Source organism: Caretta caretta, chromosome 10 (genome assembly GCF_965140235.1).
Source record: "Caretta caretta isolate rCarCar2 chromosome 10, rCarCar1.hap1, whole genome shotgun sequence".
NCBI classification, from domain to species: Eukaryota; Metazoa; Chordata; order Testudines; family Cheloniidae; genus Caretta; species Caretta caretta.
This window is the reverse complement of record NC_134215.1, coordinates 43,050,887-43,071,607: the sequence shown is the minus strand read 5'-3', so window position 1 is coordinate 43,071,607 and position 20,721 is coordinate 43,050,887. Positions and strand designations below refer to the sequence as shown.

The 20,721-nt window shown below is 46.0% G+C and overlaps 2 protein-coding genes across 5 annotated transcripts in view; both read left to right on the top strand.

Annotated features, from left to right (window-relative positions):
• ARIH1 (ariadne RBR E3 ubiquitin protein ligase 1) overlaps positions 1 to 5,004 on the top strand; it is a 117,695-nt gene extending 112,691 nt beyond the window's left edge. For both annotated transcript variants that reach the window (XM_075132927.1, XM_048867870.2), the window contains exon 14: positions 1,881 to 5,004. In XM_075132927.1, coding sequence (XP_074989028.1) covers positions 1,881 to 1,965 — 85 coding nt within the window. In that variant the 3' untranslated portion in view covers positions 1,966 to 5,004. The remainder of the gene's footprint in view (positions 1 to 1,880) is intronic.
• Positions 5,005 to 12,174: 7,170 nt separating this feature from the next.
• The window catches only part of BBS4 (Bardet-Biedl syndrome 4), a 96,946-nt gene continuing 88,399 nt past the window's right edge, over positions 12,175 to 20,721 (top strand). Inside the window, exon 1 of one of the 3 annotated variants that reach the window (XM_048867368.2) lies at positions 12,175 to 12,339. In XM_048867368.2, coding sequence (XP_048723325.2) covers positions 12,310 to 12,339 — 30 coding nt within the window. In that variant the 5' untranslated portion in view covers positions 12,175 to 12,309. The remainder of the gene's footprint in view (positions 12,340 to 20,721) is intronic. The other 2 variants (XM_048867367.2, XM_048867369.2) reach the window with 2 other exon arrangements.

Here is a 20,721-nt window from a genome sequence, read left to right as displayed (position 1 = left end):
TTAGACTCTGGTTTTGAGTAGTTTTTAACTTGTTTTGTCATTAGGCTGTTTACTTTGGCTCTGATGCAGTTGCTCTTAAAATTTATTCTGTTATCAACTATCCAAAACAGACAGGCAAATTAAGACTAAACATGGTCTGGATTGCCTGAAAACACAGCATCCAAACCCGCCTTTATATTTCTGGGGAGACCGTGTGGCCTTCCAAGCACGCACAGGTCCTTGATTAACCAGATACTACCTTAATCGTGCAGCTTTAAAGAATTCTTTGGGGAATTCCAATGAATGTCCACCTTGTTCATTCAGCTCTAGCTGTTTTTGGCCTATCAGCTTGTGATGCCCATGACATTTCTGGAAAACAGGAGTTAGAAAAAGCCAGCAAAATAACCGAAGATTGGAAAGCAATTACTGTGCATGTTCCATTATCACATGTTCCATTAAATCAGTGGGACTTTGTGCTATGATTTACATTCCAACAGCTGATACCAATGGGAAGAACTAGAATAGGTTCATTCAAATAAATCTGTCAGCTGGATCAGATGCTGAGTGTTAATGTTAAGGCTGTAATTTAAAGCAAGACAATTCTGAGTGCTGCTACTCTGTGGCTTTCCCTCTTGTTCCTAGGTATGGTAGCATATGTAATCAAGGATTGTTGGCTGTTTGAAGATTCCTGCAATAGACCTACGAGACAACTTTTTTCCCCTCTGCTAATGTGTATCTTGCCTTAGCTAGGGCGACAGGTATTTTGCTTTTGCGGAGCAGAAGACTCAGCTGTGAGAGCCCTTCAGATGACACTGACAGACAAATGTGCCTGGAAACTGAACTTACAGCCCTTGTCACATGCCTCTCTACCCTCAGTGGGAGCCTTTAACTCATGAGTTGGTTCCTAAATTCTAGCTTTTCATACTGCAGCTCAACATTTTTGTGCAGCTGAATGGATTTGGCTCAGCTAATTGTTTTTCTGCTGGTGGTATTCCACCTGTGCTGTCAAGCTGCACTGATTAGCCATGGAATTAGTGACATGGTCATACCTGCTGTACTGGGAAGCAAGTAATGGAGTAAAGGTTTTTTTGTCCCTAACATGCAAGTGGGAGGGGGCAGAGGGCAGAACTTGGCATAGCCAGTGAAAAGGGATTATCTCCAGAAATGTGTCAATAAGTAGCATTAAAGGGACACTGAAGACTTATTTCTTATCTTTCTAGTTGGCTACTGCATCTGAAATGAACATGATTCCTTCTGATTCATTGCTTTGCCCCAATGCCATTGATATTGGTAGGAGTGTACCTAGCTCTGGGATCGGTGTTAACTGCTGCTTCACCAACAGGGAAAACATCCTGTTTTGAATGTGTGCAGATTGGAGAGTCTTTTTAAGACATAGTGGGTAAACTTTTCAGGCACATGTGGTTGTGATTCCTAGGACAGACTCTTGGTCCAGCAAGGGTAACCAGCCATTGCTTTGTCTTTATTGCATCCATCTTTACTGTTTTGGAGCTGAACAAAATTGGACCCTGTCTTTGTGTTATATTGGCTTTTCTCGTCTGTCATTGTAACGTGGTCCAGTGGCTAGGGCACCATGCTGAGTCAGCAGAACTTGGCTTCTGTTTCCAGCTCTGCCACTAACCTGTGCTGTGCTTGTAGGTATGCCACAACCCCTCCATGTGTCCATCTTTCAGCTTGTAAAATAGGGATAATGCTGAGCTAGCTTTGCAAATGACTTCCTTCTCTGCAGATCAAAGCACTATATTACGCATGTTTATAATGTGTACCTCACAGACATCTTGATTGACTCCCAGGCCTTGTCAAACCATGTCAAAGCATGACAGTCACTTGTGTACATGCAGTTCCTAACCAGCATCTCAATGTGCTCTCCCCCTTTGCTGCAGATACTGCGAGAGTCGACGAAGGGTTTTGTTGCAGCATGTGCATGAAGGCTATGAGAAGGACCTGTGGGAGTACATTGAGGACTGAGACTGGCCCTGCATAAAATGAACTCTGAAAACTTTTACCATCTAGAGTGCTCATGCAATTAAAACAAAACACACACAAAAAGAGGCACTATGCCTATTACACCGCTGGGTCTGTAGTACCGGGATTCTGTTTTGCTAACAGAAAATTTAAGTAAATTATATTGTAATAAAAAAGGTAGATAAACCATTGTACAACAGTATTCTAGGCGGCCAATAAGAGTGTGACAGACGCACTAAAAAAACCCTCCAACTTTAACTTGTAACGTAGCTTCATTCTCCAAGCCGACTCCTTTTTTTCTTTTTCTTTCTTTCCTGTGTGTAGTACAGATGAAATTTAAACCAGTTTCTTGACACCGCTTTTCATGTCCAAACCAGCCATTTTGATGTACTTTGGTAAGGGGTTCTCCCTCCTCCTCTCACACACCCAAGTTCATGAATGAATGTTGATTGGCTCATTGTAAAGATGATTCTCGGGAAGGGGAGGAGGGGGGTACGCAGCAAGGAAAAAACTTTGTATATGACTTTTAAAACAAAAAGAGGACAACACAGTATTTTTCAAAATTGTATATAGCGCATATGCATGGACAAAGAGCAAGCGTGGCACGTGTTTGCATAATGTTTAATTACAAAAAAATATTTATTCTTTAAAAATCTTCAAGATTATGTCTATTTGCTGTGCATTTTCTTTGCTTTTTTTTAGCCCTGGGATTGGGGTGGGGGAAGCGTGTGCTGGTGTAGTGACTCTTTTGAAGGCTTTTACCTGAAAAGTTGAGTTTTTCCTCTTCCTGCATCTTTGATTCCCTGGCCTCCATGGTTTGTGTGTCCATTGCTGGCAACGGAACCACCCCTTCAAATTTCCAGCTCCTAATGCAAACTGATTAACTTGGTGTGCATTTCATTAGAGATGAATGTATGTTATGATTCAGGATGCTGTCTTTTTCACCCAGAATGTTACCAAAATCAGACCTAGCCATTCCCATGCACCCAGGACATGCGCTCTGAACCTGGCTGATGTTCAAATCCATGGGAAGTGTGTGTTAGGAATTTTTCTTTTGATGGAGGAAAAGGGGGATTCTCTCTTACGCCACTTCTTAAAGAGCATTGAAAGAATTCAACTGTGGATCTTTTCTCCCTCCCCCTTTAGCTATCAAATGGAACATTCCTTGCTGTTTTTAAGTTTCACTTACACTATTACAAATCGTGACGTTGAAAAGGAAGATGGTGGAATTGTCTGTTTGTTTTGGGCTCAGTTATTGGGCAAACTGTCCTGGCAAGTATTAAACACTCCATCTAGTGCAGTAGCAATTGAAATCATTGGGATATTTTTTCAATTAAAAGGGGTAAGAACTAATGAGTTTTAGCTACTGAGTCCATTTTTATTATTTCTGTAACAAGAGCTATGTTAAAGTACACAATTGGTGGTGGTTTTATTAAATTTACTTCTGTATAGGAATCCCTTCTGTGGTATTTTTCACCAGGCCAGTGTTCTAAAAGCTTGCTGATAACCTACCAAGTGAAGGGGGAAGGAATAAAGAGGGGTAGCTGAGGCAGTCTACAGAGAGGTCCCTAATATAAAACACCAGTTTCTGCTGAGGTGGTGTTAGCCATTTCCTTCAGCTTTCTTGCCCTTGGAGAGGATGCTGCTAAATGCTGACACCTACAGCAGGTTAACTTTGCACTTCCACTCCTGCTGTGCATCAGCTTCCCCTGAAAGGGCTTGTTTTCCTCAAGCCCTCTTGCAGAATTGCACTGAAGCAGAATGACCACATGCACCCTCACAACTTGTGTCCTGTACCCTTTTCTTTAGAAGGCTGCTCTGAGGGAAATTAATCCGAGGGTGTATGTCTGTACAGTGAAGAGCTCTGTTCTGACAGGCTGGGCACACAACAACGAGGACATCACTAAAGGACATCATCTGGCCTCACTTCTCATTAAAACTGCTCTATCCTTGCAGCTCTCTGCCACCCAAACTTTATTGATTGGCTCTTGAAAACATCAGACCCAAAATCTATATTTCAGGTTTAAAATGTAAATCAAAATGTTTCCTAAAATAGCATCTCCACCTGGAGCTAACTGAGGGGCACAAATAGCTGTGCTGAGTGGGTGGATGGGGGGGGGGTCCCCTGAAAAGAAATGTTCCTCAGTTAGCTGTTGAAATTTCCAGGGGTCAGGTTTTATCCTATTTGCTTACTGTCCCATCACCTGAAACCCAATGTACACATAAGAACTTCAGCTCCTAAAGATGAAGGGATTTATTGTGTTCTTAAATCTTGATCTCTGTAGACCTCATTTAAGACAACTGATTAAAACCACCATCTCCCATGTAGTGTTTATGTTCTGCATAGGCTGTCTGTCACTGTTCACTTGCTGACCCTTTATCCCAGCTTTCAATACTCTAATTCTCCATATTTATTGAAAATTATCTTTTTCAGTAATGCCAGCTGGGCAGAGTCCCTTGCCCAGTCTGAGACTGATCATTCACATCAGCTGGCAGGCCCTTCCCTTCTTTTAAGGGCAAATATTTGCAATTAGGATACATGGACTGGATGCTTGACAGCAGCAATACGCAAAATTGTGAATGGGCCTCAATAAACTACACTGGGCTAACTTCATGACAGGGTCCTACGAACAGAAAGCAGAACAGCAACACGAGTAGCTTGCCTTCAGAACCCTAAATCCCCTGTAACTCACTGCCGCTCTAGTGGTTTCTATACTATCTGGATCAATGACTGTTTTAGTACAACTGTTGCATTAGAAGTTAGTTAAGAGTGCTGTAGAGCCACCCCCACAAAACACACATACACTATCTTAACTGAGCTCTCAGCTGACCGGGCCCTATTAAGCACTTGCGTAGGGTGAGACAATCAGATTGGTGGGTGGATTGATCCAGGACTCCTAACCTCCAATTTTCCATAGAGAGAGCACCTCATGCTGTGGAAATAACCGTTAGGCAATTTCATTGTAACTGCTGGACTGTTCCATGTTAAGGTTACAGAGGGAGAGAAAGCATTCCTAATGCTAATAAACTTTTATTTTGTTATTTCATTAGTTATTTTTGTGTTTGTCATAAATTCCTCAGGTACCTTGAGTGGTGGTGTAGGTAGAGTGCCCTATTCATAGCTTGCCTGGGTGAGCTACTGAATGACACATCTCTATCTAAAATAGTGACCTTGACATCACAGTATATGTGTCTGGATTTTTCTTATTAAAGTGTTGTCACAGAGATCCTGGGCAATGCTCTGGAACTACTCCATACGAAGACAGGACTCTGGGGGAGCCTCCTCTCTGAGAGCAGACTGTCTCCAGGGCAAGAAGCTTACATAGCTTCGACCTTCCTGAGTCTGACCTCGGAGCATTCAGCAGCCCCTTCCACACCGTGCGCTTCCCACAGCACGTCCACCCATGTGGGGCTCCTTGGGAAGCCAGTGGGTCCTGCACCCCAATTCTGAAGTCAAACGTGACTCTCAGCCAGCCAGTAAAACAGAAGGTTTGTTAGACGATAGGAACATGGTCTAAAACAAAGCTTGTAGGTACAGAGAACAGGACCCCTCAATCAGGTCTGTCTTGGGGGGCAGGGAGGCCAGAGCCCCATTGAGGCCTCCCTCCATTTCCCCAGCCAGCTCCAAACTGAAACTCTCCCGCCCCTCCTCTGGCTTTTGTCTCTTTCCTGGGGCAGGAGGCCACCTGCTCTCTTTGTTCTCCAACACCTTCAGTTGGCACCTTTGCAGAGGAGGGGCCCAGGCCATTAGTTGCCAAGAGACAGGGTGTCGGCCATTCTCTGTGCAGACAGCATCACACTGGCCCTGTAGGGCTCTGCAACAATCACACCCCCTTATCTCACCACCTAGATACTTAAGAAATGCCTAGGGGAAACTGAGGCACCCACACAGTATTCAGAGAAAACGTTAAGAACATTCCTACTTCATCACAAGTGTCCACTCAGATACTGATGTCAGTCCCATGGCTGAGTTGTCCAGGACAATTAAGTTTCTTAACATCCATATATTATAAACATACTACCAGTCACAGAGATGGTGGCAGCCCATAAAATCAGTAGTGCCGGTCTCCTTGAAACCCGCATGTGCGGAAAGAGGCATGTGTGTGTCAGAGCTGGGTGGCTTCCTCCAACAGTTAGAGCAAAACAGGAACAAATTGCACTGTCATTCTAGAAACGGGCCTTTTTTAGCCTCCAGTAGTTGGAGAAGCTTGCAGTTGATTAGCCTTCCTGGTGATTGATGTTTGACATCTGGCTGCAAAGAGCCATGGCATTCATACTACAGATTTCAATAATAATGCTGTTTAGCCTCTGCATCCAAAGCTGGAGTTCTTGTATTTACATGAAATGCCAGTGTCTGGGTATCATCCTCCCCTCTTATGAATTGACTACTGATTTTTCATTTGTCTCTACTTTACTTGGGGTAGGGGAAATGGTGTAATGACTTCTGAGTTCAAAAGAATAAACAATTAGATGGGGAAATGGGATTCATTCTTTTATAAGAGCTTAAAGCAATGAAAACTTTGGGGTGAGGTAATTAACCCTTTTTCAAAAATGTTTTAAATTGAGAAAATTTGAATGTTAAATGTCATCATTTCAGAATTTAAAAATCCTATGTCCCTAGTTGGTTGAAAACATCACAAAAATTCCCTGTGTGCTTTTGTGATATACTGTTCTCTGTCTAAAAGACCCACCTTCGGTAAGCTCCAAAAGGAGAGAGCAATGGAATCACTGCCCTCCCAGAACATGTGAACCCTTCTCTCCCAAGGTAAACCATACAATAAGAATACACAAGCCATTTAAACGAGCTTGCTGGGGCCACTTAGCTTTTAACACTACTAGAGTATCACTAGTTAGCCAACTTGAGCCCACTCACTGTGGGTTTTTGGTTTTAATGGCTTTCAATTTTGTCTCAGTCCAGGTCTAGCCTGTAAAGGAATCTTTGACAAGAAGTCACAAGCATGTTTTCAGTTGTCTATAGTGCCACTGATTTAGTTTGTTTGACTAGCCACTTTTCTTTCTAATTAGGCCTGGATCCTCAAAGGTATTTACATGCCTGAATGAATTTCAATAGGAGTTAGGTGCCAAGTACCTTTTGACAATCTGGCCCTTAGTGACTGCGTGCCCTTATGGGGTTCTAGGTTTATGTCTGATAGCAGCTTGAACTTGCTCATTTTATAAGTGAAAAGATTTTCTAACTGCTAGCCCAGCAATCCCAGCTTGGGGATGCATGAGTCAAGATGGTTTATCTTCTAATACAGGGGTGGCCAACCTGAGCCTGAGGAGGAGCCAGAATTTACCAATGTACATTGCCAAAGAGCCACAGTAATACATCAGCAGCCCCCATCAGCTCCCCCAGCACCTCCTGTGTGCAGGGAGCCCTGCTGATCAGCACCTCCCTCTCCTTCCCCGTGCCTCCTGCCCACTGTGATCAGCAGTTTTGCAGTGTACAGGAGGCTTTGGGATGGAGCAGGGAAGAGTAAGGGTACAACAGGCTCAGGGGAGGGGGCAGGAAGGGGTGGCATGGCCTGGGGTTGAGCAGTGGAAAGTTGGCACCTGTAGCTCCAGCCCCAGAGTCAGTACCTATGCAAGGAGCCGCATATTAACTTCTGAAGAGCCACATGCGGCTCCAGAGCCACAGGTTGGCCACCCCTGTTCTAATACATCACCACCTGCAAGAGGTTGTTCAGGTCACTCTGCATATAGTGCAGCCAATTGAGCCCATTGCTTTCAGCAGCATTATGTAGTGCAACTGAGGTCAGACTTTGGGCCTGTAGTTAAAACTTGGTAAGCAATTCTGAAAGCATAAACAAGACTAGAATCCAGCCACTTTTAGGGTTGTCAAGGGTGCTAAGGTGGCTACACAGGCCCAAAAAGGGCGTGGGAGGAGGCATTTTAGAAGTTATGGTTGCACATAGGAGGCAACTGTTAAGGAAGGTGCTATTTTCACATAGGCACTTTTCAGAGCAGAACAACAAATTTCCTTGTATTATGCTGGCCTCTCCAAACTTGCATATTGATAGTGCTTTCTATTTCTTACTAGTCTGGCTGGTTTTACTGGTGAGTGTGAAAAGTAGCCATACTTCGTACATAAGCAATAACTTACTATATAGCTTGCCGGTAACTCATGGCTGATTGTACCAGGTATTGGTACTCTCTCCACTTTGTTTAGGATATGTGCCTTCAGCCACCTTGGGATTGCTAGTGTGCCAGGTAACTAGCCTCCTATGAAGGAAACCTAGGGTAGCTCTACTAAAACCTCGTTCCTTTCAGCTGCTTGAATATTTTTTGTAAACTCTCCTCCCTTAAGTTCTAACAGCATGGTGGGTGTTAGGGGTTAGGTAGAGAGAGGCATTTTCCTGTAAACCAGCAGCTGATCCTGGCAACAGATTCTAACTCAGCTGGTGGCTGCAGTTTCCATGGCAATGCTACCTTTTCTTCACAGAGCTGATACCCAGTTCTGTGAATAGAAAGGCAGCCAACAGCAGAGGTGTTAAGACTTTCACAGCCATTTCTGCCAAGGTCTGTAGGTGTTCTCTTCTAACTAGCACCTGCAAGCTATAGGATACACATGGCTCCTACAGGCTGTTATGAACTGTTTACAACTTAGTTTTCCTGCTGTTTAATGGTAGAGTTTGGGCATCCCTATGCTACAGCTACTACAACGGCACTGCAGCACAGTAGTATAGACACTTCCTACATGGAGGGAAGGTTTTTTCTGTGTGTCGATGCAATTAATCCATTTCAAGATATGGTAGCTGGATGGGGGAAGAATTATTCTGTCAGCTTTCATAGAATCATAGAATATCAGGGTTGGAAGGGACCTCAGGAGGTCATCTAGTTCAACCCCCTGCTCAAAGCAGGACCAATCCCCAATTAAATCATCCCAGCCAGGGCTTTGTCAAGCCTGACCTTAAAAACTTCTAAGGAAGGAGATTCCACCACCTCCCTAGGTAACGCATTCCAGTGCTTCACCACCCTCCTAGTGAAAAAGTTTTTCCTAATATCCAACCTAAACCTCCCCCACTGCAACTTGAGACCATTACTCCTTGTTCTGTCCTCTTCTACCACTGAGAACTGTCTAGAACCATCCTCTCTGGAACCACCTCTCAGGTAGTTGAAAGCAGCTATCAAATCCCCCCTCATTCTTCTCTTCTGCAGACTAAACAATCCCAGTTCCCTCAGCCTCTCCTCATAAGCTTTCTCTATGAGAGCGGTTAGGTCCACATAACTATAAATTTTTCATAACATGGAATAACATAGCTAGCTCAAGCTAATTTTTAAGGATCAGGCCTCAGTTGAAGTCAGGGCCAGATTAACTTTTTGTGGGCCTGGCACCAAACTTATTTGTGGGCCTCTATGTGGTTGTGATCAGCCCCTTCCAAGTGTGGGCCCAGCATGGCAGCACCATTGATGCCATAGTAAATGTGGTATTGCTGGGATGGGAATGAAAACATTTATTCAAAAACAAGATATTTGAAGTCAAACTGAGACCTCCACTCAGCCCACAGAGAACAAACTTGGCTAACATCAATGTACCCAGAACACCACTGAATTTGGTTTGTGTGGGAGGGGGATTGTTTGTTAGTTCTTTCTTTTTTCTTTAAACACTCAGGACCTGCTTGGGGCCCTGAACACAAGTGCTTAATTAGCACACTTATGAGCCACGTTAAGCCTGGATGTAGCAGTCAGTGGTGTCGCACCTGCATCTCCCCATCACCACCTGCTCCACCCAAAGTTATGTTTCGTAAATACATTTTTTGAAAGCTGCATTTTCTACTTTGGTACAATAATGTTTACAAAACTTTGGGGCAGAGTGTGAGAAGGTAAATTGCTGGTGCCCATCTTTTGCAGGGAGAAAGGGCCATTGAGAGACACACACACACAGACTTTATCACAAAGAATACCACAATCCAGCCTCAAGCTCCTACCCCAATCTTCACACCTGGGCTCTCCTGCCCCCCCCCCCCCCGGTCCCTCCTACTGTTCCCATCCCACACAACTGCCCCCTAACAAAGGCTCTCAATCTCCCTGCTACTGCCCACCTCCCCACACACACTTTCACCCCAGGGCTGTCACCTCCCTTTCTTCTGCTACCTCCCCACACTGAGCCAACCCCCACCTTCAACCCAGACTTTCCCCTCCCTCCATCTGCCAAGCCAACCCTCACCTTAACACACTTCTTCTCCTACAGCCCCCACACAGAGTCACTGCCAGCTCCCCCATTGCACCCTAACTTGCCCTTTCCCCCAAAACTGGGCTGTGCTCCCTCCCCAGAGTGCAGGGGTGCAGTTTCTGGGCATTCCCACTGGCAGGGGGTGCAGCAGCCAGCACTGACAAGCCCCCCATCACAACCCCCCCTCCTCCCAGAGACCACAGACAACTACCACCACCCTGAAGTGCAGGGTCGGGACAGTGCCCAGGAGACCCCAAACATCACGTTCGCTGGGGGCCTGCCCCCAGCTCCCCACCGCCCCAGGATAGTGGGGGAGACTCAGGTGTGGGGGGAGCCAGGAGCTCCAAGGGGGAGGGGAGCACAGCGTGATTAGCGCCAGGAACCTCTCCCTGCACCAGACCATTTCCTTGCTTGGGGTTTCTTTTCGGTCCGGTGTGACCACTTCAGCTGGGGTGGCTGGTAGCATGACACGGGACATTCTGGAATTAGTAGTGCAGCTCCAGCGCTGGTCCCAGAGTCCCTGCGGCATGCAAACTACAACTCCCAGCAAACCCTGCAACACCCAGTCCCTTTTGCACCTGCGCACTGCGCTCCCTAGGCTGCTGAGTGTTTCAGCTGCTGCAAGGAAGTTGTTGACTCTTCACATTGCTGGGCTGTGGCCCAGGCTGGATTAACCCTTTGTGGGCCTCTTCCAAGTGTGAACCTGGCGCCCCTGCGCCATTGTAAACCCGGTACTGGTTGAAGCGACTGTCTCAGAGTTCTATCTATGCTGTTCAGTTTACTCAGTTTAAGTGTGAAGATTCGGTTTTAATTAGTTCTTTTATGTTCTTTATTCAGACTTGCTCATGTGCAAAATCAGAAGGAAAATTACTACTCTAGCCTTAATTCTAGCCAATGATGTGGCTCCATTGAGTATAATGAGCTGATCCTGCATTCCCTGAAGTTCATGGAAATTTTTGTATCATCATTATTGGAAATGGGTCCACAGAGGGTAGAATTCAAGCTTTTACTGTTATCAGCTTTGGTTTAAGTTCACCCAGGCTTTACCACTGCCATAGGATCACCCATTGACTAGAGTACTTTACATTTTAAATTCTGTTGCCCTACCCATTCTTTTATGCTGCTATTCTAAATAATGTAGTCTTCACTAGCTAAGGCAAAACAAGGTAGACCCAGATCCTCAGAAAGAAAAAGGAGTACTTGTGGCACCTTAAGAGACTAACAAGTTTACTGGAGCATAAGCTTTCCTGAGCTACAGCTCACTTCCTCAGAGGGCTCTAGGACCCTCACCTTCATTCAAATCAGTGGGCTAGAAGTGCTGCCTTCGTGCTCTGAGGCCTTAGCCCCTACAACCCGCTGAATACAAACAGCGGGAAAGCACAGACCTAGGTTTTACATAACAAACTACACAGGAATAATCAACCCTGCAGTGAACTGGAAGTGAAAACTGATAACGAGCGCCACGCCTGCCCCAACCGCGCTGACAGGCAGGGCCGCGGGCCCTGTGCCACAGTCGGGTTACCTGCGCCCTCTACCCGCCCATTCCCCCTGGGAGGGACAGCTGAGCAAAGTCCTCGGCTCACTTCCGCTCCCCCAGGCAGCCCGGGCTCCTTCCTCCCCCCGGCCAGCCTGGGGATCGGTCCCGCAACCAGCTCCGGATTCACTTCACCGCCCCGCTCCGCCCCCAGGCGGGGACTCCCCGCGACTGGCTCCCGGCGGACGCGCTCTCAGGACACGCTCCGCCCTGGCGAGCACTCGACGGCGCTGGGCTAGGCCCATTGTCACCCCCGAGCCCCCTAGTGCCCGCGAGCTCTGGTGTCTGCTGGCGGCTCCCAGCCAGCCGGGCCGAGCACCAGCCGCAGCACGCAGTAGGGGACTGTTGCCAGGGCAGCCCCCAGGGGTGGCTCAGCGATTGGCTGGACGCAGCGGTGAAGCCCCTACCGGCCCCGCCCCTAGAGGCCAGTGTGGGTAGGGGCGGGGCTTCCCGGCCTGAGGCGGAGAGACGCAGCCTCCGCAAGGAGCGGGGCTTTCTCTGGGGCTCCTTCCTGCGCGCGCTGCGGATTGTCGGGTCAGCGATTCACTCCTCTCTATGGTTCTTTCTCTAAGCTCTTCCGGGTCAGCTAGTAACCTTGGTAACTGACAACTTCCGACGCGAGAGATCCTGGGGTAGAGCAATGGCGGAGCCGAGACTCGGAGCCGAGCAGGTGAGGGGGGCCGGGGACCCTCAGGAACCCCCTTCCCTGCTGGGAGCTTGCTGCCGGGGCCCTCTTTCCTCTTCCCCGCTCCCTGAGGCGCGGCCCTGCATCCAGCTCCCCGCCGAGCCCTGAAGTCCCGTTAGCGCCGCTCCGGCAGCGGGGGCCTTGGTTCGCGGGGCTCTGCTGTGCACGGGGCCCTCGGCGCTCAGCGGTGCGGAGCTGAAAAGATCAGACAAAGCCTCGTCTGTAAGGAGGCTCCCCCTCCCCCCGGCGTTAGCCGTCGTAGGGCCCCGCTCGGCCTGGCTGCGCCTGGAAATTAGATTTCATACCCAATCGAAGCGCCCTCGTGGGGGAGCCAGCCCGAGGGGTGGGAGGCGCCAAATGAAGGACCCTTACAAGGGGGGATGGGGATAGGGGTGCAGATGCAACATTAGTACCTGTGATGCAACAACAGGGCAGCTGCACCGGTACTAATGCTGGTGTAAGCTCTGCTGGAGACACAGGGTGCTGGCATTCTCGCACCACATTATCTAGATGAAAAAAGAAAAGGAGTACTTGTGGCACCTTAGAGACTAACCAATTTATTTGAGCATGAGCTTTCGTGAGCTACAGCTCACTTCATGAGCTGTAGCTCACGAAAGCTCATGCTCAAATAAATTGGTTAGTCTCTAAGGTGCCACAAGTACTCCTTTTCTTTTTGCGAATACAGACTAACACGGCTGTTCCTCTGAAACCTGTCATTATCTAGATGATTGCCTAACCCAGTGCTGAAAACGGCCCAGGTGCACTATTGCTCTGACAGGGACAGTGACCTAAGCCTTGAGGTAAATGTGGAAGTGGGATACCAGGAGGAAACACAAGGAGGAGGGTGCAACAGAGGGGGCCTCCTGATTCATACTGAGAAAGTAGGGCAATCGGATAGTTACCTTAGGGGCATGAACATGAACGCAAGAAACCTGGGAAACAAGCAGGAAGAATTGGAAGTCCTGGCACAGTCAAAGAACTATGATTGGAATAACAAAGACTTGGTGGGGTAGCTCACATGACTGGAGCACTGTCATGGATGGGTATAAACTGTTCAGGAAGCACAGGCAGGGGAGGAAAGGTGGAGGAGTTGCACTGTATGTAAAGAAGCAGTCTGATTGCTCAGAGCTCCAGTTTGAAACTGGAGAAAAGCCTGTTGAGAGTCTTTGGGTTACATTTCGAAGTGAGAGCAACAAGGGTGATATCGTGATGGGCGTGTGCTATAGACCATCGGACCAGGAGGATGAGGTAGACGAGGCTTTCTTTGAACAATTAACTGAAGTTTCCAGAACATAGGCCCTGGTTCTAATGGGAGACTTTAGTCACCCTGACATCTGCTGGGAGAGCAATACAGCAGTGCACAGACAATCCAGGAAGTTTTTGGAGAGTGTTGGGGACAACTTCCTGATTCAACTACTGGAGGAACCAACCAGGGGACATTCTCCTCTTGACCTGCTGCTTACAAACAGGGAAGAATTGGTAGGGGAAGTAGAAGAGGGTGACAACCTGGGCAGCAGTGACCATGAGATGGTTATGTTCAGGATCCTCACAAAAGGAAGAAAGGAGAGTAGCAAAATATGGACCCTGGACTTCAGAAAAGCAGACTTGGACTCCCTTAGGGAACTGATGGGCAGGATCCCCTGGGAGGCTAATATGAGGGAGGAAAGGAGTCCAGGAAAGCTGGCTTTATTTTAAAGAAGCCTTATTGAGGATGCACGAACAAACCATCCCAATGTGCAGAAAGAATAGCAAATATGGCAGGTGACCAGTTTGGCTTAACAGTGAAATCTTCAGTGAGCTTAAACACAAAAAGGAAGCTTACGAGAAGTGGAAACTTGGACAGATGACAAGAGAAGAGTATAAAAATATTGCTCAAGCATGCAGGGGTTAATCAGGAAGGCCAAAACACAACTGGAGTTGCAGCTAGCAGGAGATGTGAAGGGTAACAAGAAGGGTTTCTACAGGTATGTTAGCAACAAGAAAATGGTCAGGGAAAGTACAATACCCACTTGGGGAAGTGAGGAAACAGATTGAGACGGGTACCCAGAAATCACCTACTATAGGACAGGCCCAATAAGGAAAATAACACAACACCACTGGACATCACGTTCAGCCCCCAGCTAAAACCTCTCCAGCACATCATCAACAATCTACAACCTATCCTGGAAAACGAACCCCCACTCTCACAAGCCTTGGGAGGCAGGCCAGCCAATCCTCGCGTACAGACAGCCCCCCAGCCTGAAGCAAATACTCACCAGCAACTACACACCATACCACAAAAACACTAACCCAGGAACCAATCCGTTTAACAAAACCTGTTGCCTTCTCTGTCCTGATATCTACTCTAGCAACACCATCATAGGACCCAACCACACCATCAGAGGCTCATTGACTTGCACATCTACTCATGTGATATATGCCATTATGTGCCAGCAATGCCCCTCTGCCATTTACATTGGCCAAACCGGACAGTCTCTACGTAAAAGAATAATTGGACACAAATCAGACATCAGGAATCGTAACACACAAAAGCCAGTAGGAGAACACTTCAATCTCCATGGACACTCAATAACAGATTTAAAAGTAGCCATACTTCAACAAAAAAACTTCAAAAACAGACTTTAAAGAGAAACTGCTGAGCAACAATTCATTTGCAAATTTAACACCATCAATTTGGGCTTGAATAGGGACTGGGAGTGGCTGGCTCACTACAAAAGCAATTTTCCCTCTCTTGGTATTGACATCTCCTCATCAATTATTGGGAGTGGCTACATCCACCCTGACTAAATTGGCCTTCAGCATTGGTTCTCCACTTGTAAGGTAACTCCCTTCTCTTCATGTGCCAATATATATATATTCACTCCATGCATCTGAAGAAGTGAGTTTTTTACCCATGAAATCTTATGCCCAAATAAATCTGTTAGTCTTTAAGGTGACACTGGACTCCTCGTTGTTTTTATTAATAATCTGGATGATGGGCTAGATTGCACCCTTAGCAAGTTCATGGATGACACTAAGCTGGGGGGAGAGGTAGATACGCTGGAGGGTAGGGATAGGGTCCAGAGTGACCTAGACAAATTGGAGGATTGGGCCAAAAGAAATCTGATGAGGTTCAACAAGGACAAGTGCAGAGTCCTGCACTTGTGATGGAAGAATCTCATGCACTTCTACAGGCTGGGGGCCGACTGGCTAAGCAACAGTTCTGCAGAAAAGGACGTGGGGATTACAGTGGATGAGAAGCTGGATATGAGTCAACAGCATGACCTTGTTGTCAAGAAGGCTAACGGCATATTGGACTGCATTAGTCTGAGCATTGCCAGCAGATCGAGGGAAGTAATTATTTCCCTCTATTTGGCACTGGTGAGGCCACATCTGGAGTTCTGTGTCCAGTTTTGGGCCCCCCACTACAGAAAGGATGTGGACAAATTAGAGAAAGTCCAGTGGAGGGCAACGAAAATGATCAGGGGGTTGGGGCACATGACTTACAAGGAGCGGCTGAGGGAACTGGGGTTATTTAGGCTGCAGAAGAGAAGAGTGAGGGGGGATTTGATAGCAGCCTTCAACTACCTGAAGGAGGGTTCCAAAGAGGATGGAGCTAGGCTGTTCTCAGTGGTGACAGAACAAGGAGTAATGGTCTCAAGTTGCAGTGGGGGAGGTCTAGGCTGGATATTAGGAAACACTGGTTCACTAGGAGGGTGGTGAAGCACTGGAATGGGTTACCTTGGGAGGTGATGGAATCTCCATCCTTAGAGGTTTTTAAGGCTCGGCTTGACAACGCCCTGGCTGAGATGATTTAGTTGGTATTGTTCCTGTTTTGAGCAGGGGGTTGGACCTTCTGAAGTCTCTTCCAAACCTAATCTTCTATGATTCTGTGATATAGGTAATAATTTTTTTAGTGTAGATGGGTTTTAATTCTGTCCGGTGACTGGTTGGTAGCTCTGTAGATCAAAACACTCCTTATCCACAAAACCTAAATAGACAACTTTAATACAAGCTTCCACGCTACCGTATTAATGTTCCTCAGCTTTGACCTGGAGGGACCATGTTTAGGAGTGAGGGAATAGTTCAGTCTCCAAGACCCATTCAGTTCTTTACCTCTCTAGTGGAACAGTCAACAAGGGGGACAATTACTGCTATGTGAACATTTGCTCACTAGGAACTAGATGGAGATCACCCAGTTTGTTTCACATGGGCCACCAAACAGTCATCAAATAACAGCTACTTTAATTTGAGTCAAATTTACATTGGTGAATTGGATGTGAAAGGCCTCTCCTTATTCCATTATTAATTTCCTAACTAGCCAAAGTCTCTCACTGAGGCATCCAGTTACCCACATTCCTTCCATTTCTACTTTCTCCCAAGAATGGACAGAGGGGAACTCTGTGCTGACAGTGGTGATAGCAGAAGAAAGGCTATGAAAGATGCAGCTTATCAGCTGCAACCAATACAGTTTCTGTTTTGAGAATGTATGTAAATGGGGTTTGCAAGCTTTCTTTTTTTATTTGTCTTTAAAATAATAAAAGGGTAATAACTGTTTCTTTCCGAAGTTCGTCTACATTTTAGCTTCTCAACCTTGCTGTTATCACTTAACTTCCCATACAGAATCTTGTTCGTGAGTAGCTTTTGCACTGACATGTAAAACAGTGGGTACATTACAGAACTAAATAGATGATCCTGAAAATACAGTAATCTCTCATTAAAGGGTGGTTCTGCTCTGAAAACACATTTTGGGGCTCTATATTTTAATCTCTAGATTAAGTAAACACAATTTACTAGTAAAATTTTATTTGATTTTTTTTTCTTGTTAGTTTGTTCTGGCAGTACTTCATTCTCGGCCTCAGCTCTGAAAGTCAAGGTGGGCTCATTCGGTTCACACTGTTATGAACAAGCAAAATGTTATCCTGAGATGTATTAACAGGAGTGTTGTATGTAAGACACAGGAGGTAATTGTTCCACTCTACTTGGCAGTTTTGGGCACCAGGCTTTAAGAGGGATGTGAACAAGTTGAAGAGAGTCCAGGGGAGAGCTACATATATGATAAGAGGTTTAGAAAACCTATCCTATGAGAAAAAGTTGAAAGAATTGGACACATTTAGATTAGAAAAGAGAAGTCTCGGGGGGAGGAGTTGGGGACATAACAATCTTCAAATATGGAAAAGGTTGTTTGGAAGAGGACCATGATCAGATGTTCTCCCCTACTGAGGGTAGGACAAGAAGTAATCAGCTTAGTTTGCACAAAGGGAGATTTAGGTTAGGTATTAGGAAAAACTTTCTAGCTATAAGCAGAGGTAAGCACTGGAATAGGTCATGTAGGGAGGTTGTGGAATCCCCGTCATTGGAGGTTTTCAAGAATAGGTTAGACAAACACCTGTCAGTGATGATCTAGGATTACTTGGTCCTGCCTCAGATCAAGGGGCTCTGGACTAGATGACCTCTTGAGATCCTTTCCAGGCCTATATTTCTGTGAAGTCCATTAACAATTCTGTTCATGATGAGTGATTTAGAACAGAATCCAGCTTGCTCACTCAGGGCTCTGCCAGGCTATTGTAAATAAAATGTAGTCACTGGAATGAGCAGGTTCTGAATACACCTGGGGGATACTGGTGGAGTAAGGTGTTGGTCAATAGAGTAGTACTGTGCTGTAGCAGTTGGTTTGTAAGGAGGGCATCCATCCCCACTTCCTTTCAGAGGTGGAGTGAACCACTGATCTTAAACGTTATAGACATTTTGGTAAGCACAGCTGCAGAGTTTGTCTAGAAATGTGGCTCTCAGAGAATTCATCCCAAGATTGATTTTCATCGGAAAATCAATTTAATTTTGAGTCTTTAATCTTTTGATTGCTGTGTTTCAGCTCAGCATGACACACCTGGTAAAAGGATTATGCTCTGAGAGTGACCTAGTTTTATTTAAATCACTTGAGCATGTCGTTAAAAATGTTTGAGTTTGGCATTACAGTCTGAAACTACTGACATTTTGGTCTATGAAAAATACAATGCTGATCACAAAGTAGCATCAAAACTTAAATGTGTCGCTTCACTGCTTGTGCTAGATCTGTTCTCCCATGTTATTTATTTAAATGTCCCAAAAAGGTTTCTTATCTTTGTGCTATTTTTGTGGACAGTAATATTTACAATGTAATAGGCATTCAGTCTTACTCTAGCTTTCAGCAGGGGCAAGGGTATTCTCCTTTATCTGGAGAATTTTCCTTTGCCTTGACACCTGACAGGAGTCCAACTCCGTTACCGTCTGCTGTCAGTGTAATCAGCTTATGTTTTAATCTTTGGAGACCTGAAAGAGATTTATGAACTGATTAGAATAGAAATTTAGTCACCATAATTAGTTTCCTCACTGAATCTAAGACTTTCCCGAAGATAGAATCTGTCAGCCTTGCCCCAGGGAGGTGGAGAAGGTCTCTTAATATCACCTGACAAGCAGGCTGCATCATTGGAATTCTGAGTTTTTAATCACCTCAGGGGGGACACAAAGCTTCAGCAGTATTGCTTGTTCTCCACAGAGTTGCTTCCAGTGTAAAAGAGAAGAATAGCCATACTCCAATGTAAATGGATTCAGCACTTCCAACAAGTGTGCTTGGGAGTAGTAACATGACATAAACATGAGATTCAGACGCTTTAAGCCCGGACGCCCCAAACCAGTAGAAAATGTACTGTAGGGATTGATCTTATACTGGGCCATGGGAAGTGGCAGGACATGGCACAGTAAATCACTTTCTTCACCCACCTTTGTGAGTCTATAAGAAAATGCCTAATAGGAAAGACTGGTGTGTGGATTTTTTTGCATTACTGAATGTCTGAACTATGGAAGTGAAAGGAGTTGTTAGTCAATTGAGAGCGAGCGAGCAAGCTTTTCTACTTTTATATCTATACTTCTGTTTAACTCTTTTCTGAGTGTCTGATTAACAATTTGTAGACCTGCCATCCCAAGACAGCTAGGCACTGGCATGCCAAAGGGAGATTTACAAAAGAGCTGCCACAGTCTCCAGTGTTGTAAGTGGCAAAAATTTGTCCTAGATTGAGGCCTGATCTACGCTTACAAGTTAGGTTGACATAGCTACGGTGCAAAGGAGTGTGAAAAATTCACTCCTCTGAGCATCATAGTTAAATGAACCTGATCCCTGGTGTAGACATGGCTAGGTCAGTGAAAGAATTCTCCCATCAACCTAGCTACTGCCAGTTGCTGTGGAAGACGCATTCCACTGCAGGGAGAGCAGCTCAGACACTACCAGAGAGGCAAGTGCAGATATGGTGCTCGGGGCAGGGACAGTGCGCGGAGCCCTGTGGCCCCCCTGTCTTGGAGTCGGATCTGCTGCTGTCCGCTTCCGGGGTGCAGTGAGGTGTAACAGGTAAGAACTAGCCTGCCTTAGCTGGGCAGCACCGCCACCAGAACTTTTAATGGCCTAGTCGGCGGTGCTGACCAGAGCTGCCGTGACCCAGTGCCTTACATTCAGCGACCCAGTACTGGGTCACAACCCGCAGTTTGAAAACCACTGATCTGTTACGCACATGAGCCTTAGAACTGCGTGTTATGCACCTAACTGGAGAAGCAAATTCTTTGAATAATGTTTGAATTTGATTTCTCCCAAAAGGCTGGTGGGTGCCAGGCACTGTATTGGAGGAAGGGTGCGTGATCTCAGCCCTGGTTTAATCCCTATGGCAGCTGTTCTTCTGGGGCTGTTCAAAAAACATTGCCAGAATGAAGAAGAGGTCAGTGTAGCTGGAAAACTTGTCTCTCACCAACAGATGTTCGTCCAATAAAAATGACCTCACCCACCTTGTTGCTTTAATATCCTAGAACCAACATGGCTACAACAACACTTCAAATTGTCAGAATGTGTCAACTTTAAGAAAAGCAGGTTTTTTCCAGGGGCTATATTTTGAGAACCTCTTGATCAAATGATTCCAAAATTTGATCACTAACGGAACCCTGAGACATCTGATTTCACAGCAATTAAAGTAAACAGGCAGATTTTAGAGCACTTAGAGTCAAGCTTTAAACAGAAAGCTGGTCTTAACCTTAACTCTTGGTGATGCATGAGATGGAATAGAATCATAGAATATCAGGGTTGGAAGGGACCTCAGGAGGTCATCTAGTCCAACCCCCTGCTCAAAGCAGGACCAATCCCCAATTTTTGCCCCAGATCCCTAAATGACTCCCTCAAGGATTGAGCTCACAACCCTGGGTTTAGCAGGCCAGTGCTCAAACCACTGAGCTATGCCTCCTCCTCATCTAGCTCAGTTGTATTGGCTTGTAGGTTTGATTGCTTTTTTACTCCTAACTTTGATTACTAAAAATAGCAGATCTGATCCTAGATGCAAACAGGAAGTAGATCTGTTCAGTGTTTTGAGTGTA